Genomic DNA, 16,799 nt, shown 5'->3' on the forward strand with positions numbered 1-16,799 from the left:
TGATAGAAAGAGAAGGCTCATTTTACCACTGCGTCGACGACATGGTTTTTGTTTTTTCACCTTTATATAATAACAAAATAAAGCGTCGACGCCGCGATAAAAGCAGGGTTCAGAGAATGTTTGAAATATATTTTTTTTTTTCACAAATTATTCTTTATAGCAAACACTTGCTTCGAATTTTTGTTCTTATCATTCCCAAATATTTGAAGTTTATTGAAATATTTATACAGCTGTAGTAGAGGTTCAACTACTATCACAAATTAAAATTTAAAAAAATTTGAATTTTTTGAGTAAGCACAGGAATTTGTTCTCAAATGAAATTTTTTTTATTTATCTTTTCATTTGTAATACGAGTTAATTGAAAAACAAACATTTGTTTTCATTCTCCAAAGAGTTTCCTTCATAGATCATACATAAAAATTTTTTACACGGTGTTTTGTGTGAACTAGTGTTTGGAATGGGCCGAGTTTCACATATTGACAAAACAAAATTAGTGCAATACAATGCAGACACAAATTTGTCCAAGTATCTTCGTTCTGAAAAAGAATTAAAAGCACATCTCTTGGGAAACATAAAACGCCATTATGAAGCAGTTCATAAACATAATTTTGGTACTAATTTCATCGAAACAGATCTGGTAAGAAGGCGTCAATTAACGAAGGCACCATTAAAGTTAAGCAGGGAGGAGTTTTGGAATTGCTGCGTTGGATTAATATCAATTAAAAACATACCTTTTAGAATTTTTAACGATGAAAAATACTTTAAGAGATTTCTTCAGCCATATAGCGATACCTATTCTTTAACTATAAATTCAAATACTTTACTGAGCATTTAAGCTTGTGTGCTGCTAAAATATAAATCCAATTAAGGCATATTTTAAAAGATAAAACTATAAGTCTTAAAATAGATGTGGCAAGCCGAATGGGTAATAAAATATTAGGAATAAACGTTCAATACATAAAAGATTATAAAATTATGATCCATACAATTGGTATGATTCAATTACGAGAAAGGCATGGCTCAAGTTTCATCAAGGATGAAATATCAAAGCGCTTAGGTAGTTACGGAATATATCCAAAATATATATATTCCACAATCACTGATAATGGATCCAACATCATCAAGGCATCCAAAATCTTGCTTCGCGATGTAGAAGAAATGCAAAGTGAGTTCGTGGACTATGCTCATTTAATTTTTTTTTTACTTTTTTTTCGACTTTGATTTTCATGATCTAAAAAAAAAATGTTCATATGCATACCCTGTTCGACCCAAAAATGTTCGCTAAAAACGTTAGCGATAAAAGATTTTTGAAAAAAAAAAAACATATTTTTTAACGTATTTAGCGGACATTTTTGGGTCGGACAGGGTATACATGAAAATTTTACAATCTAATAAAAATTTGTTTAGTAGATCATGAAAAAAACCTTAAAACTCAAAGTCGAAAAAAAGTAAAAAAAAATAAAATTTCGCAGGCTCGAAAATTATTTTTTCGGGTAGGCGTAGTGGAACTTTTTTCCTGAGCCCAAATCCTATCGAAAATCGATGGCGTGATATCGGTTAACTTTCGTCCATACAAATCGATCCACCCTAATGTATATGTCTTCCTAATTATTATCCATTGCAACTAATTATAGCGGTTATAAATAAAGTCGGGTGACGAAACCAAAATTCGTTTATGTACATTATCTTCTCCTTTGGTACTTAAAAATGAAGAATAGTGTTTCTTACATAGCCGTAATACTTGTCGGGAAGCCCCTATCCCAATAGAAATCCAGCACCAGATATGCTCTCATTTACATGGACACTGTGATAAGAGAGTGATATGAGACTTTGTTTACATTAGAAAATCAACGGTGCCATGGCATCGCCATCCCAGCCTTTCCTACTAAGGGCCCGGCCGCTTCATATGCTTGTCACAGCATCTTTACTTTTGTCAAGGATCATACGAGGTTGTTTCGTTTCGCAATTCATTGCAACTGTTTTCAATATTGCAAGTCCAAAATCTAAAGGAACTCTGTAATACACGCGTCACTTTATAAAGCAAACCACTTATGCCCTTACAGGCGCCCATCGTGGTGAACAGTAGGCGAGTATTTCGGAGTGGACTCATTGAAGCTCAGCTAAAATCTGAATCTCCACACCTTTAGGTTATCGTGTCTCAAAAATAGGTTTCTTATGTTCCTCAAGGCGCGGGATCGAGAACGCAATAGGCCCCGCAGCACATATATCTGCTGAAATGCCTATGATAAAAGGGGGAATGTTTGCTTAAGAATGTATAAAAAAAATCATTCAGTTGTATAAATGAAATGGAAGCAGAATATTTGTCAAAATTGTATAAAGGCATAAATGAATGTAAAAAAATTGTTTTTCCAAATTTATAGAATATTTAATTATTCGCCAGTAATAAATGAAAACAAATGTTTGTTTTAAAATTGATTCGCATAAAAATGAAATTAATGAATATTAATTCTTTGCAAAATAATTTTTCTGGTCCCTGGATAAAAGCTGCTCCCCTTTTCGCTTGAAATGAATTTTGATGTTGATGGAAAGGGAGTCGATTTCTGAATTTGAGGTAGTTTTTAAATTTATGGATGATAAAAGTTTTTAAACATTTTCAAGCTTAGAGTTTTATTGCAAAACTTAAGTGAAATAAAAAATTTATCAAAATAGGATCAGTGGTATCGCATATGATCTTGCTTTGTAGAATATGTGAAAATGTATGCGTTTAATTTGAAAATGTAAATTTTTTTGGGGCTGATAAACTTTTCGAAAGTCTATTGTTTACGGTTTTTTCAATATGAAAAAATAAAACTTCAAATGCCAAAATAAATGCGTATGCAAGCCTCCGACGTAAAATCCTAATATGACAGGACTATAAATGAACTAAATAAATGTAAGGCGCGATAACCTCCGAAGAGATTTAAGACCGAGCTTCTCTTCCAACTTGCGTCCTGCTCCGCTCGATTTTCCCTACAAATCGGCCGGACGGGACCTACATGCTTAATGCCGACTCCGAACGGCATCTGCAAGGCAGATGAGTTTTCACTGAGAGCTTTTCATGGCAGAAATACACCCGTAGCGCTTGACAAACACTGCCGAGGGGCGACCCCGCTTAGAAAATTTTTCTTCTAATTGAAAAACATTATTTCTAAAATTTTGATGTTGCTTTGCCCGGGGTGTGAACCCAGCGCATACGGTGTGGTAGGCGGAGCACGCTACCATCACACCACGGTGGCCGCTGAACTGCTGAGGGAAATATCACCCTTCCCCGGCTGCTGCTTTCAAAACGCTCTATCTCAAAAAACTTTTGAATACCGCCCAATTTTAGAACTTGTTTCAAGAAAACTCCATCTCAGAATTCGGTTGAAGAAAGCCCTGTCGTAAAATTTTTTTAAAAGGGCTAGTAGTGTCAAATTCCGAGATAGGGCGTTCTTCAATCGAATTCTGAAATGGTGCGCTTTTGAAACAAATAACGAAATGGTTTTTTTTTTTTTTTATATGTTCTCAATAGCAATTTTAAGCAATTTTTTAAATGAAATATTTTTGGGAATGCTCAACAAACCCGGACCTTGCTTAAAAATAGGATAGTACTTAAAATAGACGCATTTTTTATCACACGTATAAAATGGGGCCAAATGATAATGAAAATCTGCCAAAGAAAATACTAAAATTATTAATTTCTACTATTAGTCGATTATGTGGAAAAACCCTCACCCAGTAGATACATTATTATTTTCGCTCTCCGCATTTTGTTTAGCTGTAGTTATAGCTTATCTCTTTCCAAATGAAAATACTAAAAAGCTTTACAAGTAATTTATAATTCAAATTAAGCTATTGCTGAAGCCAATTCGCTAATGAAATAGATATTCCTATCAAAAAAAAAAAAAACTCAAAGGCATTAAATTCTCATTTTTCAATTCAACTATTTAGCTTTGTGAAAGTGCTTTATTTTGAAATGATTGTTCTCCTTCCACCCTCAAAAAAGCGCCAAAACATAGTAACTTTACGAGTTCCACTTTCAGCGATCGTGTTTAATTGTTTTTTAATGAAAGTTTTGTACTTTGCTGACACCAGTGGAAATTATAAAATAAAAATAAAAAGTTTGCATCGCATACTCAATTTAGCAAAAGCTAGGTTAATAGCTGACTACAAGCCCTTTCGCAGTATCCGAGCGCACTCAAACGACTTTCACGTTTGTGCCCCAAATGTAAGGTGCAATGGCAGGGTGACGTGTAAGGGGGGTAAAGAGATAGAAAACAAGTTCTTTTTCAAAAAAGCGAAAACTGTGGAAAAGTTTATTAAAAACCTACGAAAATCATGGGAATTATTTGAGAATAAAAACAGAATAAAAGGTGCGAATGGCAAAAGTAGCAGCTACCTACAAGTATGCAATAATCAAGTAGCACGGCACCTGCACTACTGCAGTCGTTCGTTTGCGATATTTTTGTTTGTATTAAAAATTGTCGCCAAGTCGCCTTTTAACAATTACGTTGCGCTTTGTGTTCAACAACATTTTCCTATTTAAAGTTTTATCATGTACTACACTTTCGCTTATTCGTCCGACCTCGTTGTGAACAAAAATATAGTTTCCCCTGCTCTCTTTAGTATATTCTCTTTCGCATCAGCAAACGCTAATGGTGCTTTATTCATTATTATATTTAAGGCGCACAAACTTCACCCTTCACCTTCTAATTTCAGTTTCATTTTAGATAACCATAACGTGCATCACATTGTTGTTTCAGGAACACGCGACAGTTAGATAAATAAATGTGATTATCTGAAATCATGTCAATATGTTTATAAATCAAAGAGTTCACTCCCGCTTCAACATATAAAAAAGAGCATAATTTTTCGTTTAAGATGTAGTGATCCAAATATTTTATTAAGATAATTCTTCAATATCTAATATATAAAATTCTTCTGTCACGCTTTTATAGGCTGAACTCCTCCGAAACGGCTGAACCGATTCTCATAAAATTTTGTGAGCATATTATGGATATCAAATGAAATCTATTGATGAGTGCTATAACACAGGATAATTTTCATACCCCTGGGTGACTAGGGTCTCGAGATATAGGCCAAAACGTGGACCCGGGTACCCCTAGAATGTGTTTATACAATATGGATGTCAAATGAAAGCTGTTGATGAGTGCTATAGTACAGGATAATTTTCATACAACTGGGAGGCTAGGGTCTCGAGATATAGCCCAAAACGTGGAAAAGGGTACCCGTAGAATGTGTTTATACAATATGGTTATCGAATGAAAGCTGTTGATGAGTGCTATAGTACAGGATAATTTTCATACAACTGGGAGGCTAGGCTCTCGAGATATAGCCCAAAACGTGGACGCGTATACACCTAGAATGTGTTTTTACATTATGGGTATCAAATTGAAGCTGTTGATGTATGCTTTAGTACAGAGTAAGTTTTACACCGTTGGGTGACTACGGTCTCGAGATATAGGCCAAGACATGGACCCGGATACACCTAGAATGTGTTTTTATATTATGAGTATCAAATTGAAGCTGTTGATGAGTGCTATAATAGAGAGTAAGTTTTACGATGCTGGGGGACTAGGGTCTCGAGATATAGGCCAAAACATGGACCCGGATACACCTAGAATGTGTTTTTATATTATGTGTATCAAATTGAAGCTGTTGATGTGTGCTATAATACAGAGTAAGTTTTACGCCGCTGGGTGACTAGGGTCTCGAGATATGGGCCAAAACAATATGGATATCAAATACCCCTAGAGTGTGTGTATTACGGATATCAAATGAAAGCTGTTGCTGAGAGCTCTAAAGTTCATTGTGATATTCGATTTAGTCGCATCAACAAGGCAAAACTGATAAATATGCATGCGAAGCCGAAATAAAGACAAGAATTAATAATACCCACTTACCTATGTACATACGTCCTATTCGATTTGCCTGAAATTTCGTATATAAATATGGCTATATTAGTATTTACGATGCTTTTTTCCGAGAAGTATACCAGAGACGGACTGGGAGTGGGATTAGGAATAGGACTGGAACTGAGACTGAGACTCGGGGTGACACTGGGACTGAGACTCGGATTGGGACTGGAACAAAATACATACCAATAAGAGATGAAGAAGAAGGAGAAAAACTTGAGAGAAGAGAAAAGAGAAAAGAAGACTGAGAAAGAGATAGAATGAGACGAAGATATGGATGAAGCGAAGAAGACGGAGGGAGGAGTGAATAAAAAAATTAGGAAAAAGCGAAGAGGGGTAGGGAAGAGTTAGACGGAAAAAGCTTATTAAAATATATACAGATAGGCCAAATTTAGGGCAGAACAACGTCTGCCGGGTCTGTTGGTCTATATATATAAAAAGAAGTGTACATTTTGATTATCACTCCATAACTCGAGAACGGATAGAAAGATTGCCATGAAATTTTTAGGAAAGATATATAAGATATTTTGATTATCACTCCATAACTCGAGAACGGATAGAAAGATTGCCATGAAATTTTTAGGAAAGATACAGGAAGGAGAGAAGATGGTTACTTGATTTTGAAATCCCAAATCGGTTTCTTGAGGTATGATTTTTTTTAAGAAAAATCTATATATATAAAAAGAAGTGTACATTTTGATTGTCACTCCATAACTCGAGAACGGATAGAAAGATTGCCATGAAATATTTAGGAAAGATACAGGAAGGAGAGGTGATGGCTAGTTGATTTTGAAATCCCAAATCGGTTTAACCATTATTGAGTTATGATTTTTTTTTTTAGAAAAATCTATATATATATATAAAGAAGTGTACATTTTGATTGTCACCCCATAACTCGAGAACGGATAGAAAGATTACCATGAAATTTTTAGGAAAGATACAGAAAGGAGAGGTGATGGGTAGTTGATTTTGAAATCCCAAGTCGGTTTAACCATTCTTGAGTTATGATTTTTTTTAGAAAAATCTATATATATAAAAAGAAGTGTACATTTTCATTGTCACTCCATAACTCGAGAACAGATAGAAAGATTGCCATGGAAATCTTAGGAAAGATACAGGAAGGAGAGATGATGGTTAGTTGATTTTGAAATCCCAAATCGGTTTAACAATTCTTGAGTTATAATTTTTTTAAGAAAAATCTATATATATAAAAAGAAGTGTACATTTTGATTATCACTCCATAACTCGAGAACGGATAGAAAGATTGCCATGAACTTTTTAGGAAAGATACAGGAAGGAGAGAGGATGGTTAGTTGATTTTGAAATCCCGAATCGGTTTAACCATTCTTGGGTTATGATTTTTTTAAGAAAAATCTATATATAAAAAGAAGTGTACATTTTGATTGTCACTCCATAACTCGAGATCGGATAGAAAGATTGCCATGAAATTTTTAGGAAAGATACAGGAAGGAGAGGTGAGGGTTACTTGATTTTGAAATCCCAAATCGGTTTAACCATTCTTGAGTTATGATTTTTTTTTAGAAAAATACTATATAAAAGAAAGTCGTGTTAGTTACACTACGCATAACTCAAGAACGAATGAACCAATTTGGCCGAAAATTGGTGGAGAGGTAGCTTATGACCAGGAAACGGACATACAATACTTCTTGACCCGTTCTGGCTAGGGTCTTGAGATCAAAACGTGGACCTGGGTAATCCTGGGATGTGTTTGTACAATATGGGTATCAAATGGAATCTGTTTATGAGTACTTTGATACTGAGTATTTTTCGTACCCCTGGGTGACTCGGGTCTCGAGACATAGGGCAAAACGTGGACCCGGGCACCCCTAGAATGTGTTTATACAATATGGATACCAAATGAAAGCTGTTGCTGAGTGCTTTAATGCAGGGTAGTTTTCATACCTATTGGTGACTAAGGTATCGAGATATAAGGCCAAAACCTGGACCCGGGCACCCCTAGAATGTGTTTATATAATATTGATATCAAATGAAAGCTGTTGATGAGTGCTTTAGTACAGGGTAATTTTCATACCTATTGGTGACTAGAGTTTCGGGATATAGGCCAAAACGTGGACCCGGGCACCCCTAAAATGTGTTTATACAAAATGGATATCAAATAAAAGCTGTTGATGAGTGCTTTAGTACAGGGTAATTTTCATATCCCTGGGTGACTAGGGTCTCGAGATAAAGGCCAAAATGTGGATCAGGGTAATACTAGGATGTGTTTTTACATTATGGGTATCAAATTGAAGCTGTTGATGTGTGCTCCAGTGCAGAGTAATTCTTATGTCGCTGTGTGGCTAGGGTCTCGAGATATGGGCCAAAACGTGGACCCGGATACCCCAAGAGGGTGTGTGTAATATGGATATCAAATGAAAGCTGTTGATGTGTACTTTAGTACAGAGTAATTTTTATATCGCTGAGTGACAAAGGTCTTGAGATATAGGCCAAAACGTCGACCCGGATACCTGTACAATGTGTTTGTATTATGGATATCAAATGAAAGATATTGCTGAGGGCTTTAAAGTAATTTCCATTGTAATATTGTGTTAGTAGCATCAACCTGGCAAAACTGATAAATAAGCATGCGAAGCCGAAATAAAGACATGAATTAATAATACCCACATACCTATATATGTACCTATGTACGTCCTATTCGATTTGCCTGAAATTTGGTGTATTAATTTGCCTGTATTAGTATTTACGATCCTTTTTTCCGGGAACTAGACCAGAGACGGACTGGGACTGGGATTAGGACCACCCTCTGGGACTGGCAATAAGAGATGAAGGAGAATGAGAAGAACTTGAGAGAAGAGAAAAGAGGGTAGGAGAAGGAGACTGAGAAAGAGATAGAGTGAGGCGAAATAGAGATAGATGAATCGAAAAAGACGGAGGGAGGGGTGAATAAAAGATTAAGAAAAATAATAGAGGGGGGAGGCAGAGTTAGACGGAAAGAGCTTATTAAGATGTATGCAGATAGACCAAATTTAGGGCAGAACAACGTCTGCCTGATCTGCTAGTTTTATTATAATAAGAACAAGAAAATTATTAAATATTGATCGATTGGACAAGATTATTAATTTTTATTTAATTCCGTAGTTGTGGATAAACTACCATCAGTGTATCAAAGTAAAAATATTCGAGTTTAAACAAGTAAGGAAGGCTAAGTTCGGGTGTAACTAAACATTTCATACTCAGCTGCCAAATTACAGCTTGCAAAACTTTTAATGTACCTTCCTTTAAAAGTGGACGGTCCCACGCCCACTGTCCAACATTTTACTAATTTTCTATTCTGCGTCATAAGGTCAACCCACCTACCAAGTTTCATCGCTTGATCCGTCCTTTGGTAATGAATTATCGCACTTTTTCGGTTTTTCGAAATTTTCGATATCGAAAAAGTGGGCGTGGTTATAGTCTGATTTGGTGCATTTTAAATTGCGATCTGAGATGAGTGCGCAGGAACTTACATACCAAATTTCATTAAGGTGCCTCAAAATTTACTCTAGTTATCGTGTTTACGGACAGACGGACGGACGGACATGGCTATATGAATTTCCTTTTTCGCCCATATAATTTTGACATATAGAAGTTTATATCTATCTCGATTAGTTTATGTCGTTACGGGGTACCGTTATGCGAACAAAATTAATATACTCTGTGAGCTCTGTGAGTATAAAATTAAACTAATACGGTTTATTTCGTTTCAGAAGTACCGGGAAAAGATCCCATCATCACTGGAATAAGACCACGATATCGCGTTGGTGATATTGTAAGAGGCAACTGTACGTCACGACATTCAAAGCCTGCTGCCAATCTGACATGGACGATTAATGGCCGGGAGGTAAGCTAATGCTATTCTTAAAATATATGTTTTGTATTCTAGGTCGGGACCTAAATATATTTAGTTTTTTTCTAACTTAACAAATTTATATATTTAAAAATCTTATGAAAATTAAAATAGTTGTTCAGTGTTGATTAATATAAACGACATAATCTCATAAGGCCTCTGCGATGAACTCATTTACGTTTTTCACTCATTATTCAAACTTTTGTTAACGAAATACCATAGTTTCATTACTTCTAAAATTTTTTTTTGCAAACTAATAACAAATAGCCTATTATTGGCAAAATCTATCAGTTTTTTTTATGTAAACCTAACACTAAATATCAATGTGTAAAGGTACCCGCAGGAAAATAAGCTAACTACTTCAAGCCGATTTTCAATAAACCAACGTGCACTATTTTCTGTTTATTTTCTTTGTCAAATGTTAGCTACTTTTATACGACAATAGCCACAAAATAGTCAAAGGTACATAATTTTTCACTACTTGCCAACTAAATACTAGTCAACTAGTTTAAATGTAACTGTTATAATAAAACTATTCCCTATCTGTGCTATATCAAATCTAACGAAAAGCCAACAACGGTTGGCATTTATTCGCTTCGTTTATTGAGCAGATATAGCTTAAGCCAGGTTGAAATATTTCACTTAACTGTGTCAACGACAACCCTTCTAACTCTGCGGTGATCTACTTTTTGTTTGGAGAAAAAGAGTGACCTATTCGTTTATGTTGGGAAACGCCATTTCTATTTTGAGAATAATAGTTTGGAATTTGAAGAGTCAAGTTAACTTGAAACTTACAAAATCTTCTTAAGAAAGAATCAAAAGCTCTTCAGAATGTATCAAATGTACTTTCGATAATATCAAATGTACTTTAGAGGCTTTTTAATTTTTACTTTTTTATTTTAATGAATAATATCAACAATAATAGTAAATTTATTATTTCTATAAATTGAAATGACCATATCTAAAGTTGACATGATGCTTTTCAAAATCAATATGATTTTTTCTAATGTACTGTTGGAAAAGGTTTAGATCATTAATTTCTACCCCAGCCTTTTTGTTAAAGCAAAGGAAAAACTGTTAGTTGTCAAAAAAATAAAATTTTATTTCAAATCTCATGACAAAGCTTCAAGAATTTACAACCAGTTAACAGATATTATTTTTAATTATTGTAATTATTTAAAAGTCATGGTGGTAGCGTTCTCTGCCTGCCACACCCAGGATCCTGGACTCAACTCCCGGACAAAGTAACATCGAAATTTAGAGTACTTCTGTCAACATGTAGGTCCCGTCCCGTCCCGCCAATTTGTAGGGAAAATAAGAAAGGAACTCAATACAAATTGGGAGAGAAGCCCGAATTAAATCTCCTCTGAGGTTAATCGCGTCATGTATTTATAAATTCTTTTTTACAAAGCTTGGAAATGAAAGATGAAAAATATGCATGGCTTCCATTGGTTTTTTAAATATTTCACAACGAAATTGCAATTTACATATATGTAATACTCCTATATTGCTACAAAAGGCTAGGTACATTCCCAAACATCAGAGTGCCGATATATTCCTGTTTTTGTATTCAATAATCGAATGTACCTAAATTTAAATTTTTTCTTGTCACACTTATGCTGCTACAATCGCAAAAATTTTATAGGCTGTCTTGTTTTGATTTCGAATTCAAAACACATTGCGAGCATTTTCAATTAGCAATATAGGAGTATTACATATATGACAATTTATAAATTACTGTTGCACTAAATAAACTCCAGCATTGGTTCTGCGCACAAGATGCCAATTAAATAAGTCACATAAGGTTGTACAAAGAATTTATTTTAATCAAAAGAACAGCAAATGAAATTGTCTACTGCAGTCCAAAGCATAAAAGCAGTAAAGTGTAAAAAGTAAAATAAGAGAAATACATATAAAGTGCCATTTTAACGTTTGTTTGAACTAAATAAATACATTAATGAATATTACCCATTGAATGAATTTACAGAGAGCCTTTATCATGTGATATTGGTGCATAATTCTTTCGGAGCCCGAAATTAGACGTGGACTGCCTTCTTGTCTTGTAGATCTAAAAGCAGTAAGATGAAATTGGATGCGTTTTTATTGTTTTCTTTCAAAGAACTGTTTGGCCTTCACGGCTTAAATTTTTTTCATCATTCTTACAGTAAAATTTTCATATATGTAATACTCCTATATTGCTAATAGAAAATGCACTCCCAGCCAGCTTTTTTTGAAAATTTTGATCAAAAAATATTTAAATATCATACCCAAGATGATTAAATACGATCAAATTTAAAAGCATTTTCTGTTCGAAAATTAAGGTATCGTCAGGAGAAAAATGTACCTTAAATGTGATTATTCTTGAATAATCATTTATGATTCCTATTTCGAAATGCTTTTTATTTATATTTGATATCACTGTAAAATTGAGCTTTAATTGTTTTATGGTAATTTTTAACTGCTTTTCAAAGTAATTTTCTGATCATATTCGTGAACATATTTCAATCGTTTTGGTTGAGATTTTTGAATCATTTTTGCATGCATTTATTCTTCATAACTCATTCAAAATAGAATACTACATAATAATCTTATTTCATCAGGGGAATAAAGCAAGCGGAAGTGAGCTGTACGAACCACTAACTCGCAAACAAACTTGACTGATATACACCTGCGACTACAACATCCAACATCAGCTATTATCGTCTACATCTTAAAATACGGATACGATACGGGATGTTGAAGCCGTATCCAGGTATCTCAAGATAGTTTCACTTACCTCCACTTACCATTATGTATTTTCTGGGAAGCCGAAGGTGGGGAAATGGTTGGGGAAATCTTCGGTCACATTTACATTATTTACATCTTGAAGAATATCTTTTGTAAAAATAATAAAATTTTTATATATTTTTTTATAGTTTCATGATTGAAAAAATGTGTGTATGCATATATGTACCCTGCAGTCAAACCAACTAGTTGTATACTAGAAGAATACTAGTTTGCCAAAAATCTCAACTAGTATGAGTTCTGTCTTTTTCCATATTACCAACTGGTATTTTTAACACGGTACTGTCCTACGAAATATCAATTGCCAGCCTCTGCATCAGCATCATACCAATTGACAAACTAGTCATTATATACACCAACATCATACTAGATGCTCCCAGCGGGTAAGGGGGTCAGAATATACCCGCGGTAGGTATGCCTGTCGTAAGAGGCGACTAAAATACCAGATTCAAGGGGTGTGTAGCGCAACCCTTCAGGTTGCCAGCGCAATATATAGCTTCTCCAAACCCAATTTTCAACCTCATCTATCCGCGGCGAATCCTGTTCCTCATGGAACTTGGGGGTGGGGAGGGAGGGGTATATCAACATTCAAGTTGATATTTTAAAAACCTTTTATTTTGATTTTAAGTATAAAAATTTATTTTTGTTTATTTTTGAGTTTAGATATTTTCCAACTAATTAGAATTTTCTTTTTTTGAAGTTATTCAAAATTTTAAGTACACATTTTATTTTGTATTTTGTTTATGTTGCAAAAAATTCATAGAATGCTTATTAGTAAATTTCTGTTATACGTACTTTTATGTTTTTAATTTGATTTTCAACACTTATTCTTTGTTTTAATGTTTCGTATATATAATTTACAGCGACTGTTATATGAAATTTGCACAGAATGTTGTTGTATTGCTTCCTGTTCACAAATGTATAGGGAACACAAACATAGTTAAATTATATGCACAAGAATTTCAATAGTGCTATTTATTAAATTTTTTATTCAGTTAATTTTTCAGCGCGTACTGCATTATGATCACCCTACTATATATTGCGAAATCACATAAAAGCAAAATAAATTCGTCTATGATCCAAGTTGATTTTGGTTTTAAAGTTCGTTTTAAAGTTGTAGGATCATTGGCAGGATCGCCAATATATCAACATTCAAGTTGATATTTTAAAAATCTTTTATTTTGATTTTAAGTATAAAAATTTATTTTTGTTTATTTTTGAGTTTAGATATTTTCCAACTAATTAGAATTTTCTTTTTTTGAAGTTATTCAAAATTTTAAGTTAACACGAAAACTCAATTAAAATTATTTTAAAAATTAAAGTAAAGAGTACAAAGTAGTTAACACTATAAGGGGATGGCCTGAAGGTTTAATGTGGCCACATAAATCGTTCCCGAGATGGTTGGGCTAGCACCTTAATGGTGCTGTGGTGCCGGAGCGTACCGTATCTGTATCCGGCAAAGGACCTCACATCGATAACACTCCCCAAAGCCTTCGGGGAGCAACGTTATCGCTACAACAACAACAACATACCAGATGACATACTAGTCAGCATAACATCAGACTCATACCAATTAACATACTAGTCAGCCTTTGCGCCAGTATTATACCAGATGGCATACTAGTTATTATATACACCAATATCATACCAATTGACATACTAGTCAGTGTATTCAACATCAACATGCCAGTTGGCATACTACTCAGTCTATGCATCAATGTAATAACAGTTGACATACTAGTCGATATTTGCATCAGCATCCTACTATTTAATATACTAGTCTCAGTTGGGTTGTAAAATTACTTGAAAATTGATAAATTAGCTCAAATTTATGTTATTCATTATATTTCATATATATAAAAGGTATGTATATATATACATATGTATATAACTTTAAAATTTATCACTTCAATACATTATACTTTGCAATAAATTTTATTAAAAATACGTACATATATATGAAAACTAAAAAGTAACGGAATAATACACGAATGTGACGCAATCTCAAGACGCATGGCTAAGTTTATGGGTTCACCATGGCCAGAACATTTCCACATTAAATCCCTCAATCCAAGAGAACTGCTAGGCTTCATCGTGGAAGTCGGATAGGATGAGGTGCTGACCAAAGGTCGCAGTGCAATCCTCAATAAATTATCTATCTATCTAACGGACAAGGAACGAACCAGTAGTGGTTGACTGTGTAAAAACAGGCCAAGCTACACTAGCGCCGTCCTGTTATGAGTGTTAATGGAGTTCAGAATGGTGGTAGTGATATGCACTTTACGGAACTCATGCTTATGGCTGGATAACCGAACCATTTCATTTAATTGAGGGAATCATAATAATAGCTTTGTCAATCACCTTTTTAATATTTAATTTTCCTCTAAAAGCCATTAAAATCCAAGGTCATAAAAAACCATGGTTCTCAAATGAAATTTTAAAGCTTCTAAGAAAACGTGAGAAAGCTTACAGAGAATGGGAACAATTTCCATATGAAAACAAATGGGAAGCCTATCGTCTTTTGCGCAATCAAGCTACCTTATGTATCCGGAATGCTAAGGAGGCGTATTTGAATAATAAATTTAATGCAAATTTGCCTCCAAAAATGCTATGGAAGAATCTTCACACTTTTGGAGTATCCAAAAATGATAATATTCAATGCAAATTTGACCCTACTGTCATGAACTCACACTTCCTGAATGGTAATATAAGCGATAACAGTGTAAATTATAATGATGATCATAACACCAGTTATGAACACAGTAAGATGGGTAGTATCGGCAGAAGAACAAATATTGATATTGATATTTTTGACTTCTCAGTTGTAACCGAAAGTGATGTCTTGGATGCTATATTTGAGGTTAAGTCTAACGCCGTTGGAGTCGATGGCATCAGTATACGATTTACTAAACTTATACTTCCATTTGTTACAGCTTCACTAATACATATTTTTAACTTTTCAGTTATGTGCGGTGGGTTTCCAAGTCAATGGAAAATAGCTAATGTTATCCCTATTCCTAAAGTTAAGTCTCCATGTTCTTCCAAAGAATTTAGACCAATTAGCCTGTTGCCAGCCTTGTCTAAGGTTTATGAGAAGCTATTAGCTAAGCAGATAATTGATTATATATATAATAATAACTTACTATCTGAGGACCAGTCGGGATTCAGGAGAGGACATAGTTCCGCTACTGCCATGCTTAAGATTCTTGAAGACATACGCCCTGCCTATGACCGTAATGAGCTTACAGTACTTGTACTTTTAGATTTCTCACGAGCTTTTGACACAGTTGACTTCAGAAGACTTCTTCATAAGCTGGAAATAAACTATAACTTCAGCTCTTATGCTATAAAGCTAATCCAAAACTACCTCACAGCTCGATTTCAGCAAGTTTAATGCGGTGATAATGTCTCAAACTTAAAGCTTATAACATTTGGTGTCCCACAAGCATCTATTTTGGGTCCAATATTGTTTACACTTTTTATTAACGACATATTTCCTTGTTGCCAAAGTGCCAAAATACATCTCTACGCGGATCACACACAAATATACTTGTCACGCCCTATTGGGCTTACCGAAGACTTGTTCGTCAGGCTGAGTGAAGACTTATCACGCATAGGAAATTGGGCTCACAGAAATAAGTTATATATGAATGCAACGAAATCTAAGGCGTTAGCAATATCAAGCGCAACATGTGACTTGAACAGCCTTCCTGAAGTTATACTTAATGAAGACAAAATATTATTCCAAGACGTGGTCACCAATTTAGGCTTCAGAATTAACTCTAAATTAACTTGTGTGGACCATGTTAACCTTATGGTTGGTAAAATATATAATACCTTTCGAAATTTGTACAGAACTGCCTATTTACTACCACGTGAAACAAAAATGAAGTTGGTCAAATCTCTTATAATACCAAAAATTTCTTATGGGGAACTTATATACGGTAATCTTGATTCGTCTTCACATAATAAATTGCAGCTTGCTTTAAACAATGCTGCCCGTTTCGTTTTCTAAAAAGAAATTTGATCATATCTCTTCATATGCCGTAAAAATTCTCGGAAGTAATGTTAATAACTTGTTAACACTTAGAAATCTATGCTTCTTGCATAAGCTACTTCATTCCAAAAATCCACCTTACTTATTTGAAAAACTAAATTTGTGTCAGTCCACTCGTACCCTGAATATATTGGTCCCTAAGTTTAAATACACAACATCCTCAAGACTGTTCTTT

At 34.4% G+C, this 16,799-nt stretch overlaps 1 protein-coding gene and 1 long non-coding RNA gene across 2 annotated transcripts in view; one reads left to right on the top strand and one right to left on the bottom strand.

The window, feature by feature from the left end:
* beat-Ia (beaten path Ia) overlaps window positions 1-16,799 on the top strand; it is a 305,961-nt gene that overhangs the window by 260,385 nt on the left and 28,777 nt on the right. The window contains exon 5 of the mRNA XM_067769264.1: window positions 9,647-9,777. Within this exon, the coding sequence (XP_067625365.1) occupies window positions 9,647-9,777 (131 nt within the window). The remainder of the gene's footprint in view (window positions 1-9,646; window positions 9,778-16,799) is intronic.
* LOC137239090 (uncharacterized) overlaps window positions 1-16,799 on the bottom strand; it is a 247,546-nt gene that overhangs the window by 33,945 nt on the left and 196,802 nt on the right. The gene's annotated exons all lie outside the window — the stretch shown is intronic.

Source organism: Eurosta solidaginis, chromosome 2, assembly GCF_040869045.1.
Source record: "Eurosta solidaginis isolate ZX-2024a chromosome 2, ASM4086904v1, whole genome shotgun sequence".
NCBI classification, from domain to species: Eukaryota; Metazoa; Arthropoda; class Insecta; order Diptera; family Tephritidae; genus Eurosta; species Eurosta solidaginis.